This window comes from Aptenodytes patagonicus, chromosome 1 (genome assembly GCF_965638725.1).
Source record: "Aptenodytes patagonicus chromosome 1, bAptPat1.pri.cur, whole genome shotgun sequence".
In the NCBI taxonomy this organism is placed as follows: Eukaryota; Metazoa; Chordata; class Aves; order Sphenisciformes; family Spheniscidae; genus Aptenodytes; species Aptenodytes patagonicus.
In genome coordinates, this window is record NC_134949.1 from 204,215,700 (window position 1) to 204,235,756 (window position 20,057).

Genomic DNA, 20,057 nt, shown 5'->3' on the forward strand with positions numbered 1-20,057 from the left:
TAGCAAGTAGATCTCACTAAAAAGTAAACTTTTAAAGACTCAGAATATTTCCACATTTCTTTAACAAAAATACTTCAAAGTACCGTAAAAACTGTAAAGTTTTAAAAGTCCATGTTCTGGATGCAAAATACTTGAAAAATTAATTTCTATGAATTTTTTTTGTTCAAGAAACAACAAAAAAAAATCAGTTATTCATGGTGCTTAAGAACTGATCTGTATTACAAAAAATGTATCTATTCATACTATTTTCAGCAGAATTGCCATTTGCTATTATAATATGTATCACACGGTGGTGTAGTGGCTCAGGATATTTCCTATCATAGGGTAGGACATACCGCTGAAGAACAAACTTTGATTTGGTTTTTTTCTTGCTTTTTTAATACACAACGCAGAATACAATTCACTCTGTGGACTCCACTTTTAATCATGTAAGTGTAACACAGTATTTAAAGTAAATAGATCTGGATTATAAATTCATAGCCATGCATGAGAAACAGTTACACTGTTTTACAATGCCTGTTGTAAACTACCTTGGCTTTTTAAAACAGCCACTTTTTGGACAAAAATCTCTAAACATTGCACCATGAAATAATATATTCCCACATCTTAAACCATACATTTGGAGGAGTGGACATTCAAACAGACACATGAGCTTCAACACCTGCCCAGCACTGCAAGCCCTCAGCAATTTTGAGATGTAATTCTGCTTTGTCATCTTCAAACATAAACAAAAAAAAAAAAAGATACCCTCAAACAGATGTGCCTCCATCATAATTTAACCTTTCTACTTATTGCTTAGCACTCACCATCAGCCAAAATTTAGTTTGTATAACCTATATTCACACCTGCAAAAATCTCTAAACAGCCTGTATTTCAAAATACTGAAGATCAATGCTATCTGTGGATTATATAAATACTGAAGTAGAAAAACAAGGTCAATCTGAAATCTCAGCATGAAACTACCCATTTTTAAGTAGTTTCATGTACCAAACTTCCCCAGCCATTTTTGTGCTTTTATAATTAAAATTTCCAATTTTTAGCAGTTTGAGCTTTGTTTTAGCTCTAACTTAGAAAACGTTCACACTAGAATACAAAGATTTACGATGATCAGAATGAAAACATCAAGATAAAATTCGGTTTCTCATCTATGTAGAATTTTATATATCCTCATAATCTCCTCTGCAGCCTGTTCTTACACCTTTGCCCATTCACTGTTGCCAGACGCCACTGTTCTCTGCAATCCCTCCCCCCTTCTTCTCCTACTTCCCATGTCTGGAACATCCTTCTGTTCTTATTGCCACCAGATATGCATATACATGCTTTTCTAAAGTCCCATGCCTCCATGGGAAGCTATGTAATTGTATCGTATAATACAAAATCTTATCCTGTACAGAGTTTAAGTCAATTATGTAGCTGGGATTCTGGCACAATAAAGGAACTTGGAATTGCACCCTTCAAAAAGCCACATGATCTGCAGCCAATCCCAAGCTATTGCCGCTAACCTTGAGGGGACCTTGAGCTTCTCATTGCCACAGTGTCAACACAATTTGGAGGGCATAGGTACTGAAAAGACAATTGCTCCTGGCCAGAAGCTCCAAGTCTCAGACTACTAGCTCTCTAGCCTCCAGAAACATTAAGTTTTTCTGCTCTACTCTAAGTGGAGTAGATCAATGACAAACCTTGCTGTGACACAGAACAGCAGAGAAAACAATGGAGGACATGACTACAAATGGGGCTTTTCCTGCCCTTTAACATCCATGTGAAATTTGAAGACCAATTTTCTGTTTCTTTCTTCTCAAAGCAACTGCCTACTAATTAAGGTTTGCACTCCCATTAGATACACACGATAAATTCAATCCGTCAGTCTTCTCTCCCTTTAGAAAAGTAGTGCTTCACTGGCTCCAACCACTCCTCTGCAACCATGCCTGGTCCTTCTACAAATGTTTCCTTTATGCTTCACCTTTACTGCCCCAGTGGCTTTGCTGCTTCCCCTGCAGCAAAAGGGCCAAGACAGACTTAAGCCCAAATGCCCCTACGCAACGTAGCATCAGTTGGCTTGCATCATGCTGCCCGTGACTTCCAATTTCAGTAATGCAAGATGTCCAAACATCAAGTAGTGCAACACTAGTACTGGTATGGAAAGGTCTGTTATGGCCTTCACGTTGGCTCTTACATGGCAGAACTTTAGTGAACTGAAAGAAAATCTTGAGGTGCCACAAATTCTAGCTATATGTCTATTGTCAATTTACCCATTTCTCTGACTTAGAAGACATCAAAAAGAACATAACCCTCACAGAAAAACTAAAGTAACAGTCTCTAAAGAATCAAAAGCACCACACAAGTGCAAAACAGTAATAGCAGCAGTGTTGTAATTTTGACCACTATAGTAATTTCCGTCTAAACCCGATCTTAAGGGACATCAAGCAGATTCCTCCCAGACCAGAATTATCCTTCATTATCATCCCAAGAATAACCTGCTACTTCTGTATGAGATATTGTCAAATCCAGCTGTACCAGTCCCCTCTTAAGGGGTTGAAGAAAATTCAGAAATAAAGTAACAATGAAGTTTAACACACAAATCAAGAAATATAAACTATCCCAACATAAAAATTAAGAATTTACACTTTCTGATCATAGTGGTTACATCTTCAAATTCTGTACTCAGGGAATTTTTTATTGGCATTAAGTATCAATCATTTTAATGAAGATCATTAATTTTATCAATAGAAACCTTCCTCACATGAAAATTAAATTCTAATGTTGTGTTTGTTTGCTTTTAAAATACGTTTAATGATTACTTTTGCTCCTCCTCCACAGATTATAACATAATCAAGCAGAGTACATAGCACAGCAGCGGGTGAAGAGAATAAAACATCTCCAAGTCACTCTCCTGGAGGGCCACTATGCCTACTTTGCAAAATAAATATTTGATCCAATCTCAATCCATATTTGAAGTAACTGCTTCTAACATTTTCCAAAATTTAAAATAAAGCATCCAAAATACTGAAAAAGTGACTAGTAAAAAATAATTTTACCTGTAAATTGTTTTCTGTGACTCTGTTCCACCAAACCATATTGATGGGTACTCCTGTTTTACACCTGTCAGCCAGACAGCCGATAGGGTTCTTTGATTTTCTTGCTTTTGATCCCACCGGAACTATCCTCTCATCCAGCATCCCCAGTCGATACTTCCTGGGCTACGAAAAAGAAGGAGAGAAACCAGGCCACTCCTAACAACCCTCATCTAAAGCTACACTAAAATAGGTATTACACTGTGATATGATTTCTGGATTGGTGGAATAGGAAACAATTTGCAAGTAAAATTTATCTGAGACTGTTTCCTTTCAATCCTGACTATTTGGTTATAATAAACAAATCTTTAAAAAATGAAAATAAACTTCAGGGACTACTAATTATTTGTAAGCAAAACTTCCCATCACAAGTCAGCCACTGAAATGAGAGTATAAATTGGGGAATTCTGTAAAAAATTTTAAAAAACTCCGTATTTCTCAAATAGATACCTTCAATCACATCATAATACTGAACACTTCCCTTGAGATTTCTAATCAAACAAGAAATTAACATTGGCTTTTGTATGCTTCTTTTTAAGTTCTAATTTGCCAAGACTCATGTCCTGAAGACTTGCTTTTAAAAGTCAGATAGAACTGCATAGCCAATTGCAGCAGAACTCAATGAGAAAAACATTTCTGCTCAAGTTAATATTCAAAGGACTAACTTCAGCTGCTGTCTTAAGTGAAGACAGACAAGAATTACCATGATAAACGCATTGGAAACTGACTTAAATTTGAGAAAATAAAACATGCTTGAAGAAGTGAACATGCAGGAGGGTACTTGTGCCTCAATAGAAGTGACATTTCTATTACATCGGTAATGTTCTCTACAAATTAAGCTATTTATAAAGCATGATATGAACATTAAATTAAAAAAAAAAAACATTGGAGGGGAAAAAAAAGAATCTGTTAAAGACTTTCAAATAGGTAAAGTACAGAAGTTCTCCAAATTTCTCTGTGCTCTCAAACCAACATGTACCTACCTAGATGGTAAATACCAGCAAAAGAAGTATTTCATCATGAATGCACCTATTTAGACCAGGACCTTTTATACCAATTACACCAACAATTGGACCAAATTGCAGGGGTTGGTCTGTTTTTCTTTTGCTGTGGTTTTTTGATGTGAAAATGCAACTATCATCATCTGGACATAGACCACTTTTTAATTAATCAAAACTTAACTTACCTTTATTCAGATATTTACTTCATCTGGTACCTTAGAAATCTTAGCAATGTATACCTTGATACACATTTTAAAAATTGTTCCTCAGGAAACAAGGCAAGAATCTAATTGGAGAAGATTCCCTACTCACACACAAACAATTTGTAAAACACAGGATGAAACTACAATAAAATGGCTGCAAAAACCAAAACCTAAACAGATTCCCTTGTCTACTTCCCTGAAAACTTTTAGGCTGAAAGCTTTGGAAAGAATTAAAATTGAGAAGAGTCGCTAGTAGCTCATTTGCCTAAAACAAAAAAACCATCACAACAACAACAAAAAAAACCCAAGGATACCAACATTGACTATGAACTACAAAGGCAAACTCCATGAAGAGCAAGTTAACCAACTTCAGTAACAATAAACAAGACTGAATTTTGCTGTACCAATTAGAAATTTGGTAAACTCTGTGATAGGTAGGCAGAAAGTTCTCCTATAGTTCAAATGCAAACTTGATCACAGTACATCTAAATATTTGTTATTTATTGGGAGAATCACTCAACTATCGGGCAACCTACCATCTTAGTAATTCAGAAGGACTACTAATATCAAACTGCAAAGCTGTAAGGTCTGAGAAGCCAGACATACAAATAACATTGGACTTTAGGGCGGGGTTTCAATGCAGTATGTGTTTTTCTTAGCCTGGCTTTTGGAAATAATAGCATAATGAAGAGTAACAGTTTCCTTGGCAGCTTCCCCATCTCTCTCCATGTTCTACCAAGCACAGGGGCACAGTCTGCCTCGGACTACTGGACTACAACCCAGTGTCCAAACACATTCCTATTCGTCAAGGGTTCTTTTAATCCTCCATAATAAAAGGTGATCTATAAATATTTTGAAAAGGGGAGCCAAAACAAAAGAGGAACTAAGCCAATATGAAGAGAGGCTATTTCAGTTACAATGGGATTCAGATTTCAGGCAACAGAATGAAACTGTATTTTAGGCTTTATGAAGGACCATACTGGGGGGCAGGGAAGAGGAACAACAGTCAATTCAATGCCATAAAGCAACACAGACAATATGAGTTCATATACCAGTAGTTCTCGGCCTACCGGTACAAAAAAATTAAAACTAAAAAGTGGGTGAGACTAAAGGAAAAATTTACTTTCGTTATCTACTATAAAACATAACCAGGAGATTACCAGGCCACGATTTCATTGTTCCGACAGACATTAGAAGATGAACAATACAATATTAACATTTGGAAATAAATTTCAGTTTATTTGCATCAAAATAATTCTAAATTACACTTGTTTTCAATGAGCAAAATGGCATTTGATTCAGAAATCTAATCTGAGTTTACAGGAGACCAGAAAACACAGAAAAAAGTGTCTGCCAAGAGGAGAAATTCAATAGAAAGGAAAGATCAAATAGACTGAGCAGTTTGAATAAGCGTATCAACTTTGCTGCATCCCTGCCCTCTACACAGAGCAGCAAATAAAGCAACAGAGACAATAGTGCAGAAACAAGCAAGAACTCAGCATCCACTTATTTCTGAACTGAACTAATATATCTACCTAAAACAGAGGCATGACAATCTGGACAAACAAATCCAATTTCTTGGCATGGGGACAAATTATCTTGAATGATGACAAAAGCAATTGCATTTTTGCCTTCCCTAAAGTCTTTCTATGAGGTAAAAAAACCTGTTCAGCCATACAGATGAAGGGATAGTTCAACATACTGAACTTTTTTTTGAGAGGTGGCGGGGAAGGTTGCTAAAGCATTTAAATACTTTATAATCCTTTAGCAAATATTTCTCAAACTAGGTTGCAACTTCCAATATGGTAACAAGTTCCAAATGAGTTATGAAAAATAGTTGTGATGTTTTTGACCTTTAAATGGAAAAATAAGGTTAAACTACAATAATTAAAATGAAATCTAAGAGAAGAAAAAACAAACCAACAAACCCAAATTATTACAAAGCATTACTGGAAGAGTTCAGTTCCTCCAGGGCAAAGAAGTGAGAAGCAGTAGTAATTACGGGCTGCAAATGTTTACATGAGGCAGGGAACAGCTAACTACCTTTAATTGCTAGCAACAGCTTGGCTCCCCAGGGTGCGCAGGGTAAGCATTTTCAACCGTAGCTAATAATTATAACCCTTGCCCTGTAGAACCAAGCTGCTGCCAGCAATTAATGATAGGAAGCTATTGGTTGGCACAATTAGAGGGAAGGTATTACAGTACGGAATATAAACCCCCAAAGTCTGAGAAACATTACACTTGAACAAAAGAAATCCATGCTAAAAACAAGAAGGTCCTTCCTGAGTAGCATCTTCACATCAGAACACTACTACAGATGAGTAATTTAATTAGCCCATGCTAGAAAGTATTCCTCCAGTCAGCTTTATTACTTGCTCCCCATTCGTTCAACAAGAAGTTTGGGAACATGTTTAGCAAGTCTATTTTCTTCCGACTATTTGCTGTAACAGTGTCTTTGCCCCTAGTTCCTCCTGTTTCATGCACAGTGGGCAATGCCACTCATCCTCTTTCCAATTCAGGGTTGGACCTACCATTTGTGTAAGATGTTCTAAGGCTATGCTAGAGGAATAAATCTAAACGAGAAAAGGTGTACAAAGATTCAAACTGTAAAGACTCCTCCTGTCTACTAACTTCCATGTAATATTTAAGTCTGGATAAGCTGGCAAATCAAGCTACACAATTCCAAAGTTTTCTTGCACTGAAGACCTGCAATTGGATTTTTTCGGGATCACTTGTGTCCCAAATTACATTTCTGTTCCTTAAAATGCACTTACCTCTGGTGGGCTTTGAATTTTAGATTTACAAGACATTCTCTGTACCAAAAAATGCACAATTAAGTTTGGCATACAAACACGAGTAGGGTATTGTGTTTTAAAGTATTGCAAATAATCTGAGCTACAGTAATGCTGTCTATGTGCAAATACTGAAGCAATAAAGTGATCTTAAGCCTTCCCCATCACAGGCTAAATTAAGCAGTATTACTTTAATTTACCATAGCTAAAAGGTATCATAGTAGCATTAGCTAGGGCTCATCTGTTGTACAGTGAGTTGACTGTATCTGCATGTACAAACAGATAAAAATAAATATTACTTGTCAGACAGGAAAGATCAGGTATACAATATCATATTTTCCTTGTACTACTTATAACAAAAGTAAGCAATATATGCAATTTTAAGTTTCAGCATTGACTTGTTTTGTAAGACTTCAGTTTTTTAACAGAAATTAATGGCAAAGAAACCATTAGAAAAAGAGGTTAAAGCTTGAAAACTAAAAGCTAACTACAAGCCATTGGTATCACCATTGTTCTTTTCACCCAACAGCCATAACCGATTAGCTGGAATAAGACAGTACTTGAAACACCCAGCTATGGACATGAACTTCAATATACTACTGAGGAAAAGCACAATAGTGCGGGCAGAATCCCTATACAGGCACAATCAGCTAAGAAGTATCTTAATTGTGATTACAACTGCGTAACTGGATTTAGAAATAAGTTCTACAAGGTGTTACATCTGACCATTAGGTATAATCACCAGGACTATCCTAACAGATTTGCAAGCTGGTAATATGAAAAAGAGAAGTTGTCTTGTCATTACTTTAAGCTTTGCGGCCAACAGAGCTACGAGCCCGTTCACGTGGCCTGGGTTTGTTGCTAACCAAGATACTCTCTTCTCTTCCCCTTTCATTACAACCTCTCACTGGCAGAGAGGCAGACGATATTTATTTTCTGTATCTCAACTTCTGAAGGTTGGAACCAATTTTTTTAATTTGATATCCGCAAAAAATGAAATAGGAGCCTGGTCAACAGATGAAAAAAAAAATTGTGTGTTTGGTTGGTGTTTGTTGTTGGGTGGGTTTTTTTTCTTTTTTTATGAAAAAAGGAAGAGTATGATAACATTTATAATGTTTATATGTTTATAATTTTAAAGTTTATAATGTTATACATTGAGATTATATGCACTTACAGACTAGCCACCCTTCCATCTGGAACCCTTTTTTTAAATTGTTCATGAAACCCTGGGTTTGGCTGGGGATAAAACTTTCACTAGTTGAAAAGTATCATACATAGACAAACAAAAAAGATTCTTGTACCCAAAAAAAACCTAAAGTGTGCAATTTGGCATGGAAATAGGTCTTATTCCAGAGCAACATATTTGATCACTGCAAAAAAAAATATTCTTGCTTCAATCAAATTTTAGAGTGAAAGCTGCAACAAATCAGGCATTACATCATGCATTTTAAACCATAGCTAAGGAAAACTTTTCAGGTATACAAACTAAAAAGTGTATTTCATAAGTATACAGGCTGAAGACATGAAAATCTTGAAGAGTTCAGAAAGAGCTAAGGAAAACTGACATATCTTTAAGTCAAATCTTTTCTCACCAATTTTGCAGCCTAGTTAGGTTGGATGAGATATGAATTACCACAACAGCTGAAATCTAGCACAGATGTAGTTATGCTGACAAAGTTCTTTACTAAGAAACTAATACCACCTGCTGAATTGAAATAAGCTGGTGGAAAAGCAGGCTTTTTCCACCATCATTAAAGCCGATAGTTCTAACCACGTAGTGAAGACTTGCCAGAGTACCACCACAAGATGTACTTCCAAAAACTCCATTGTTAAAGGAGCACACAGTGAGCAAACTACAGGTTTTTTAATGTTTAACGGTCTCTTTTCTAATAGGCCAGAAGTTTTTATACTACTTATAAAAATAGTGAAAAAATGATGCACAGTTAAGAACCAAAAATATAGGTAAAAGAGGACTAAAGACTGATGCAACTTTTACTCTGGTCTTTACTAAGCATATGAGTTCTCAAAAATGGTATATTTTCTAGCTGCTTTAAATATTTGTATAGTGTCTTCAACAAATGTGTGCAAAAGTTTAAAAAATCTTTCAATTATTTTACTGCAAATCACTCTTAAAGCCCACATACACCTGGCACAGAAAGAATCAAATAAAGCTTGTAAATATAGGCAAAAGCATCTTGCACATTGAAGTTACATTTGTAGTTAACTGCTTCAGCTTGTAAGCTGCACCTGACAAAGTCTAGGTGGCTAACTGAAAAGTTGTGCTTTAAAATGGGGAGTGAGGGTAGCATTTAAAGTTTTATATGTCTGTAGGTCATAACATGTATCTATACAAAAGCAAAACAAGCAAAGGTCTTTTTAATACAATTTTAAAGTAAGTGCTGCGCTATGCAGTCATCTTATTCTGCTCTTTTCCTTCAAATACACAATAGGATGAGGCAACAAAAATATGCCGCCTCCTCATCAATGTAAAAATGTTATATATTTCTAAAAGGAAGTGCTTTAATAATTTGATTTCTTACATAACACAATGATCACTAATCCATACACAAAAATGAATATATTCTCTCATGTCACACTCAAAAATGAAATATATCATACTATGCAGTAATCACTAAGACAGCAAAAGCACACAACCAAGGAACAATTCCAATAACTAACTATTCCAAAGAAAAAATGTAAAACAGGTTAGATTATATCATTCCCTTAAAACACATTTTAGACTGACGTAAACATCATAATACCTGCAAACATTTATTAGTTTTCTCTAGAAGCGTAGTCTCTCTTTATATATTCCTGCAACAACTTTTTTTGCATCACTTACAAACTGTAATGTTTTAGTATTGCAGTAGGGGCTTATAATCCCAGAAGGAAAATTTCAGATTTGAAATATAAATTTAGCCCAGGTACATTATAAAGTTTGTGCAGCCATAATTCCGCAGTTTACAGCACAGTGACATGACGGGGTATTTAGTAATGACCCCTCAACTTCTCAGAACATGATGCATGCTTCTGAGATAGTATTCAAGAGACTATGAAACATCAAACAACTGTCTCAGCACGTTTTCATTAAAGGTAAATACAGCAAGACCAAACATGGCACACATGGCTTTTCAATGAACACCACTGAACAATATAAAGACCAGATATCAAAGGTGTCAAGACAGAGCTGGAGAGAAATATAGCTTCCCAACAGGTAACGAAACTAGATGGAGGACAGGACACTCAAAAATAAAGTAGCAATAGTTTAGGTCTTAAGAATTTGGTTCCCACTGGACCTGAAGTTAGCTTTATTGCTCTCTTTTAACATGAGAGGAGAAACTCTCCTTGTACTTATTAAAAAGCTTGCATTTATGCAGACTAGGCTTACAGGCCATCTTTTGTTTGAAAATTATTTTCTCTGAACATTTATTACTGCTGATCAAAGTATATAAATTAAAGAAGGCTGCTGTCCAGTCTCATTTGCTGTAGATCTCCATAGAGAGCACTAAAGAGAAGCGCCCTGTTCTGGGTGAACTCCAGTCCAAATAATCTCTCCTGTACTTTCCATTCTAATCTAGTTTAGAGTCTTTTGGTCCTGGCTTTTAGTCACCTAAAACCAATGGAAGGAGTTATAAAAAAAATTTCTTCAAAATACATACAAAATAGCATTAAAATTGTATTGAAAGTTGTTCACTACAGCAGTTGATTCACTCCTTGCAGCCTGTGGACTAACAGTGGTTCTCACCTTAATGGCCCTCCTCTACGTGTGACTGAACAATTAAAAAAATGAAACGGAAATAAACCAATGTTAGGAACTTTTCAGAAGAGTTCAGTTTTCATGAGGATTGAAGGTATGAAAAAACAAAGTAAAACGTAAAAGCAATGCTTTTCACTATCCTGTAAGGCTGACCAGTGACAAGTAGGGGAGCCCTTTAGCCTGGGTTGGTGGCAACAGTCTCAGAACAAATTTAAACAAAAGTTTCATCATAGATTTTCTTTTTAGTGCATTAAGCTGTCATTCCCTTGGCAACAGATCCTGATCAGTTATGTTGCACATGTTTTTATGAACTGTTTACCAGAACCACCAAAATGAAAGCAAGGAGTTTTCCAGCCAGATCATTTCAGGGTTTAGAGAGGAGCATTTTTCTAGATAATGGCTAAAGCCAGTTTAGGAAAAACACCCGAGAAGTTCAAGTTCAGAATGCGACCCTATTTTTAACAAGCATAACATGTATTTGAAGAAAAAAATAAGTGTGACATCATTATTCTCAGGAAAGAGGGTTAGTCCATTACTAACTCTAGCTTTTGTTCCATGCTTCACAAATCCTATTTGTGCATTGTAAATTAATACTTACCTGAAAATCTCTTATAGGAAATTCACTTTAAGGTTGCGTGTCTTACTGCATGTGGAGTTACAACAACCGGACAGTAAATCCAGAAGGTTTTACAGTTGACAGAACCTCCATCAAGGCTCCATCTACAGAAATACTTAGCTCCTTTGATTTCATTTTAAGTATCCTATAAAAATGTCTTTAAATAGTAATCTTAGCTTTCCTGAAATCTAAAATTGAAATGCAGTTTAATAATTTCTAAACAGAGAAAATAACCTCGAGAATGTTCATAAAAATGCAAGGACTATGTTTACTTTTTAAACAAAAAGTAGAATGTCTTTAAACATCAAAATAATCATAAGCAACTTGAACAGCACAGTCACACTAACTAGTTTCAAAAAAGCTGTCTAATTAAAAAGCAAGGATATTCAGAATTACGATCAAGTCTTATCTTTAATATTTTATTGATATCAAATATTTGCATCCATATGGCTTGCCCATTGTTAAAGGGCTGCCAGGATAACATGATCAGCAATATCCAGAGACAATAAAGATTAATAAACTTAACTTCCTTGCTTAATACAGCTACATATTACATGCTTTTACAGAAACTATTCACGGTTTTACACAACACAAACATGCAGTTTTTACATAGTTGCAAATAACTTAATAGTTCTAAATATTTAAAACATCACAATTCTAATTTGTAAAGGAAAGCAATTGCTCTTTATTCACTTACCAAGACTGTATTATATCTGTCCTCCAAGTCAGTGATAAACGAAGGAAATGCTGGTTTTGCCAGCTAGTTCAGAACAAACAAAACTTTAGCCCTGGGCTCTTAGCAAGAAAATGGAAAGTTTTTTTTTCAAATAGTAGATGTTGTAAACTTCTACATTTGAGTTAGTCACCAAGGCTCCCTTTAGAGTCAATGAACAGAAGCATGCACTTCTAGAAGGCTATCTATCTACTGTTACAGCAGGCATGGAGCACTGACCTGCTAAATCACATTGCTCAAGCTCTAAATGAACCCCAGTTACTGGGGTGGGGGGAAGTCACACAAGTTTTTAAATACCTGGCACTCAGCATTTAGTGCTTTTGAGGAAATCACTTAATACAATTTAAATATTGTACTCAAAAAATACTAAAAATATTAAGAAACTACATCCACAACTATTTGCAATTTATTGTCTGGCAGTAAAAATCAGTCAGTCACAAAAGCATGATTAATTTCTCGTAACTTTAGCCATCAATTTTTATCCACTTAAAGCAGTCACTGACATCCAGTCTTTTCCAAAATACTTTTCTCAATGTGAGCTGAATGTTCCTTTAAGCTGCCCATCTCTCTCTATTGACTATAGAGGGAGCCTGGATGCCTAGATTTTAGACAGCTCAAGTAATATTAGATGAAAACTTCCCCTTTACTAGTATTATTAACAACCTTTTATACAAACATACATTACAAAATAGCAGTCATAATAAACAATAAATTATTAATATGCAAAGCAAAACACAAACCTCTCTCAATTAATGCCAGTTATGTCTGAAATATTAATTAGATAAAATCCAAGTCAATCAGTTGCACAGATAAATCTTTCTCTTGATACCATTTTAGCAGCAAGTGGCTTAATTTGCTCATTTTTTCTTGGGAGGAAAAAAAAGGATCAAGTCAGAAAAGACGCTATATCAGTATTTGAGCTTTGAGTTATTTGAGCTTTACACTCAAACATTGATCAGTTTGTTTCCATTTTCTACTGTTTTAATTAACTTTGAAGTAATTTTTAATATTAGAGGCAGTGGTCCCTCTGGTAATACTTCTGTATGATGCATTTTCTTTTGTGTATGTGGTTTATATACATAAGCACACACTCACACTTGCACGCCTATATATAGTGCTTGCAGACTGATTTAAAAAGGAATGTATGCTTATTTTCATTCTTATTATCCTCAGTAAGTGGATAAACAATACATTTATAGTTGTTTACATCCAACTTTGGTGCACTATACTGGCATTAAGGAAAAGGGCAATTCAGAGAGAGATTCCATGTAGTTTGGATACATCATAATATTAGCAAGTCAACATTCTACAACAGAATTTCATTTCAAGGAACATTAGTCTGATGGGCCAACCACGGTAATTATCTTTAAGCCAAATATTCACCTGCAGGAATGATACAGAGCTCCTAACTGCCAACACACAAATGAAGCTCTATGAAAAGTCACAAGCATGCTGATGTAGCATGCTTTCAAGACAATGCATTATCGACTACAGGAAAGTTCAGGATCATGTGGCTAATAAGAGTAGTAAAACATGAAAGTCATCAGTGAAAATAAAATCTGATAACTGGTTGGGACAAAATGTCTTTTTTGATAAGTCACAGTTCACAAAAATGCAAAGGAACTCTGGTGAAACCAGACTTTTGTCTCTTATTCCAGCCACTGAGTTTGTAAGTGTGTAACAGGAAAACACCACAACCTGTGTTGGCGCAGGTCAAAGGTGCTTTCTAGCCCTCAGCAAAAGAAAGATTTCTCGATACAGATTAGAGGGGGGAAAAAAATTCCGAACTCTAGCTTCCCAATAATATTATAGAGTGTCTTTCAAACTAAATGCATTTCAAACTGTAAGAATTACTTCACAACAGGTATAAATAAATGGGGGAATGATTCTTAATGTCTTCAGAACTTGTTGCCATGAAGGCTTGCAGGTGGCTTGTCTTGTGCCTCAGTACAGTAACAATCATTTGCTTTCAAATTCAATAGGCTATGTCCTAGTGTTCATATTCAAAGCATTCTTATAAACTTCAGTTTACAAGTGCTTGGAATATTTCTTAATAGCAGCAGCAGTCTGAGCTGGTGTAGCTAAAAGGAAGTAGTAAGATCTTATTTATATCTGCAGCGACATAGTAAAATAAATCTAGTAACATTACATGAATCATCCTTATTTCACATAGCATTTAAAGTTACTCCAGATCTTCTTCCCTGTCAGTTCATATACAAATATGCTACTTAAGAATTAGTTGTTGCCTACCTTCCTCCTTTGAGACACGCTGAGGGCAGCAAAGTCATTAAACAAGGATGAATTTGGTGAAGTTAGTGGATCTGTAAAAAGAACGTAAACCAGCATGTTATATACCTCTAATATGAAAAAAATTTTACATTTTTTTAACATTTCTGTACGGAAAGAATCCTTTTGACAAAACTAAGTTTAGCAACCACACTGCTAAAAAATGCAGCATTTATTAGATTCTATGCAACTGCTCAATTGAAGTGGAGCTCGTTAGCAGAAGTTAGTAAATTTAATTGCTGTTGACATTATTTAATGTCCATCTAACATTTCAAAGCCTTCCTCCCCAGTTACCTGAAATTAGTAATCTTCTACATAACACAGTCTTACAAATAATGATGTGGATCTTACTTGTCCTGTCACTGTTCTGCACAAATTTAAATCAGAACTAAAGGTAGCAAAAGTCTACATTCTATTAATAGCTTTTTATTGCTTTTTATTCCTCCCTATGCATCCCTTCCAGAGTTGAAGCACCAAAAACTGAGTAACAATCACAGATGTGACTTAAAACTCTCAAACTGCATGGGCAGAGCTGTCAAATTAGCAGATGACTGCCAGCTGTAAACATTGGTGTTTTGATGAAACACTTTCTTCAACATTAATCAATACTCCTTAAAGGAGTAATTCTACAAGTGAAGCACAGCTTAGGGAGGGGGGCAAGAAAAGGACCTGAGACACAGTAGAATTTAAACTGGTTTCCAAAAGTCAGTCTGGTTTCTCTTCTTCGCATGCATCACCATCACTATTTGGCCTGTCACAGTCAAACTCTAACCGCATTTAAAACTGGAGACCTCCACTGCCTTGAATAGCTAATTGTTCAGTGGGACAAAAGAAGTAGAATTAACCACAAAACCTACTGGAAATGAACCAGGAGTAAGAAAAAACCCAACAAATTTCAACTTTCAAGCAAGTTAATTTTACAGTGGTTACTACCATGCTTAAAAAATTATAACCCTAGTAAGTAGACTAGCTGCAGGGTCAGACATGCAAATGGATTTCTAGAACATCATTTACACAGCAATTTTCAGAGCAGAAATGCATTTTAAATGTATGTCCTTGCCATAAGGAAGTAGTATCCTCTCCTTTAAAGAAGTCAGTTTGACAGCTATAGCTGAAATAATCTGCAGTACCTGCCATAATTTGGAAAGCAATTCTGAAAAGTACATTACAGAAGTTCAATATACCCTCCACAGTAATTTAGTGAGTATGTTGGCCTGCACTATGGAGACATTTTGTTTGGTTGAAAACCATGTTCCAAATAGTGAGGAAAAAAATACAAGATGTAGAGTACTGTTTACAGGACAAAACTTAGTATCTGTTAAAAATCATCAGTTATGTGATACATTTCACAAAAACTGTCCAGCCTAAATTTAATAATAAAAACCTGTACATTCATTCCACACAATAACTTACTTGAAAAGCACAATAAAAAGGGATACTACTGTGGAGCAATGTAAATGCTTATTTAAGCTATCAGTGCTTTACAGTGGATATCCAAACTAGCATTGCACTTGAAGCAACAAGACCAATAATGATTTTGGGGTTTTTTTAGGTTTATTTTGGGTTTTTGGGGTTTTTTTGTGTTTGGTTTTTTTTTTTTTTTTTTTTTTTTTTAGTTTTTCCCCACTGGAGCAAAGAGAAGGCTGAAAATTTATGAGTTCAGTAGCACTTCAGCTTTGGATTACAAGTAATCACACAATACACTACTATTAAAAAACAAATTTCTACTGCATCTCAAATCAAATCAGAGGAGAGAAAAAAAAATTCCCTTAAGTCTCAGTTTTACTAAAGTGAATCTCTTAAATTTCCAAACATACTTTTATACAAATTACTTTAAAAGTACTTACCATGGCCTGCGTACTGCTTGGCACTGTCATTGAGAAGGCTAGGGGAGCTGCTGCTATTTGTCATCCTCTGCGAAAATAAAAGACAAAACTGTACATGTAAACTAAAGCTGTAAAAGACTAAGTGAGAGCATTGGGGATGATATTTAGAAAGTTTTAAGAAGAGACTATGAAACCTGTGCTCATTCCCCACTTAATAAATACTCTAAGCAGACAGTGGTTTGTAGTTGACAAAAACATTTAGCAAAATAAAGCATTTTGCAAAAGAGCAATGCAAACCAAAAACAACTGTCTATTAAAACAAAACACTATCTTCATGGATTTCTTCTAACTTGGGAGGGTCTACCAAACCTATGGTTCTCTTCCTGTACAACGTCAAAATGTTGGATAAGCTAATTACTTATCTCCTTTAAACATTCTTTCACACTGTACTCATGAAACAACTCCTCCCTTTATTACACACTATCATCACAACATGAAACTTTTCCAACGAAAAATACTCAAATTAGTATAGCATTTGATAGATTCTTTCTAAAAAACAAAAGAACCTTTTGAGACCTTTCAGCAAAATCATGCAATTCTTGTAAGCCAGCAGGACATCTGAAACCCTCTCAATTCCTCCTAGGCTCCACCTGCTTCTCCTACATTCCTCTAGAGATACGGGCTAGCAATAAACTGGACTAAGTGAGGCAGTGCTGCTCTAAGAGGTACCACTGCTTTGATACTCTCTCCTTACTCCTGCTTGTTATTTTCTTTGACCATTTTCTTCCTGTCTCCCAACAGGAAGAAAAAGTGCAAGAAGAAAAGCAAGGCAAGGTCAGGAAGTGTTCTCCATCACTAAGTGAGACTACCAGTAATTTGTTAAAATATTCCCTGGCATGCTTTTGGCCCACATCAACCAGGACTCTCCCCCAGCCAATTTCTAGGCACTATTCAGCAGTGAAAAGATTTGAGATCCCTTCAAATAGACAGTTTGCATGCAGCCTTTGCTTTACCGGGTGAGCGTACACCAGCATAAACAGGCCATTTTGTGCCAGCTGGACCTAAGCATCAAGGAAAATTTCCAGCCACATTTAATTTAGTAGTCTAGACACAGACTAAGACTCAAAATGGTCACTGGAGCTGCTCTTTATGCTCACATTTTTCCACGGCCAATCTCAACGCTGGTGGCAGAGGGTAAGAAGCTTACTACATTATACTTCAATGCCATTTCATCTAATTCTTGACCAGAAAGATCAATATTCTGGAGTAAATTTGGTAAGAACAGAGGAGAACCAACAGAAGCTGGAGTGTTATCCAATATGGTAGAACTGTAAACCTACTGCAATTCAAGTTTCTCAACATTTGCAGTTTTCATACTGCCACTGACTTCACCAGAAGCTGCAGCTTTTAATACTTGTGTCTAAAAGAATGAATAGATTGTATAAAGTAGTTTTTATGTGGAAAGCAAGTTGTGTAAAAAAAAAAAAAAAAAAAAAATAGCCTGCACTACTAGAAAAGTAACTTGAAGAAAGTTTTGTTAAAATTTAGGTACTTCAGCAGGTATCTTCAAACGTTACCCTCCCAACAACATGCTCAATCCCTCAATGCTTTATTCCCCATGTATTATTTCCATTATCTGTGCTCCATTGCTACAGCAAGCTTTCCACAATCATTCAGGCTTCTCTGATACAATTCGCCACTCAGTACAAGTACGCAGTACTATATGAAACAGAACCGTAGCACATACAGATGTCCTAGGACAATATGTGTAAGTATTTACACATGTACATACATATGTAAACCTTCATTTAAGTCTTGGAAAAGCTGAAGAAAGCTGTTTGCTATATGCTCTTTCTTTATTTTGATGCCAAGTGTCTCATGTTCCTAAATATACTGAACTGACACCGACACAATGTAACTCTCACTAAAAGGTTAGTGATCAACAATTAATTCTTTGCACAAAAGAGAAGCCTCTAGTGACACAAAGTTTACTTATTTCTACAAAACAAGGTAACGCTTTGGGAGACCCACACTAAGTTAACAATCTTGCCCAAGTTCAGGGATCCTTCTGCTCGCTGTCATCGAAATAAGAATACATCAAAATAAATAATTTCTGGATTATAGTAGCTAAACTATTCATACATCATATTCCCTTCCTGACTAAGCAATGGAAAGAAGTTAAATAGTTTCTCACAAATATTTAAAAAGCATCCCTGTTACGCATCTTTTCTTGGCATTTGATACATCCACACTGATCCTTGTAAAGAGGAAGTGGTTTAGGACAACATTTCCTAAAGTGATCCTTTCAGATTTGCACAAAATTTGTCCAGGAATAGATAAAAACAGTGTTAATGTCTATTTATAACGCTCCGATTTTCATAATAATTTTAATGCAAAAGGTCTGTTGGAACAGGGATAAATATGATACTGAGATCTGGGCTGGTATCAAAGATGGTTAAGCTTATGGCTTAAACCTGGAACAAAGCACTTTTGTGCCATCAATATTCTACCTCTTCAAGTACAGGAGTTAACCATTCAATTAACAGACTTGCAATGTGAATAGGTGACTGCGATGATGAAAATCAGTGCTGCTATGATCACTAAAAACATATAGTGCGCGCAAGGGAGACAACAGATTGCAACCGAACACATTGTTCAGGATTCTGAAAGCACAGTACGATCAAAGCCTACAAACATCAACTGTGCTTTTTACAAAGTCAAGTCTTGTTCAAGGTGCAAACATATTTTACATGAACCAGGATTCTGAGAAACCAAAGCTTCTCTCACTGATCTTGGGCAGCTCTTGCTTTAACAACTGCTTGTAAGCTGTACCTTGAATGAGGTTAAAAACCTCCACTTCACCACTTGTTTTCATGAATTTTTCACTTTGGTCAATTTATTACACATGCACAAGCTTCTTACCTTAACATTACTCATAGAAGTCCTGCATGTAATCAGTAAAGGATTTTTAAACTGTTTTAATATTAAAATTTCTACCACACCCAAAAGCATTTAGTCTTAAACGCTCTATATCTGATTTTTACCAAGCCAGTCTGAAAATGTCTTGAAAGAAAGAAAAGAAAACCCAAGTACTATTTGTTATTTGTGTTTTCCAGAAGGCAGTTTTGATTTTAAATAACACTTCTCAATCTCTTCTAATGGTGTTGAACTATTTTTCATACAAATTCCATTTCAAGAAGAATGCAATCACAAGAACCTCAAGCCCAAGAGACAAAGGCTCCAGAAAGGTAAGAGCAACCATTAACAGGAGAAGAAAACGAACTATTCATTCCTATTAAGCCTGCCAGGCAAGGCAAGCACACATATATGAGAGCTTCAGACTTTTTTAGTACATCATGACTTTCACCATATGGAAGTTAATATAGAAAGACAACTTTGTTACAGTGAAGCGCCACACCAAAGTCACTCAGTTCCATATAAACTCCTTTTCTTTGCCTCCCTATTGCTATGATTTATTGAGGTTCTTTAAGCACTAGTTAAAATTCAACTAGGCTGACTGGCATACATCCTGCCCCTCTCCCTTTAAAGGAATTAAAAAGTTGTTTCTGTTCACATCTCAAAAGAAAGCTACTGCAGAACAAAAACTATCACATTCATCCCTGTCCAAGGATTTAACCTGAGGCTTCAGCTTCAAGTTCTTCCACTGTTGAACCTTCCACCAGTAACAAAATATAGGCTCTTTAATTTCACAGAAAAATTGAGAAAAGGTTTTTCAGAATGCTGTGTTAATTCCTGAATATTCAAGCAATTA

At 35.7% G+C, this 20,057-nt stretch overlaps 1 protein-coding gene across 7 annotated transcripts in view; it reads right to left on the bottom strand.

Annotated features, from left to right (window-relative positions):
* PAN3 (poly(A) specific ribonuclease subunit PAN3) overlaps positions 1-20,057 on the bottom strand; it is an 84,040-nt gene that overhangs the window by 43,876 nt on the left and 20,107 nt on the right. For all 7 annotated transcript variants that reach the window (XR_012994403.1, XR_012994402.1, XR_012994404.1 and 4 more), the window contains 4 exons: positions 16,307-16,373; positions 14,424-14,494; positions 12,138-12,200; positions 3,036-3,197 (listed from right to left, as the gene is read on the bottom strand). Coding sequence is in view for 4 of the 7 variants with exons in the window: in XM_076328027.1 (XP_076184142.1) it covers positions 3,036-3,197; positions 12,138-12,200; positions 14,424-14,494; positions 16,307-16,373 (363 nt within the window). In the remaining 3 variants the exon portion in view is untranslated. The remainder of the gene's footprint in view (positions 1-3,035; positions 3,198-12,137; positions 12,201-14,423; positions 14,495-16,306; positions 16,374-20,057) is intronic.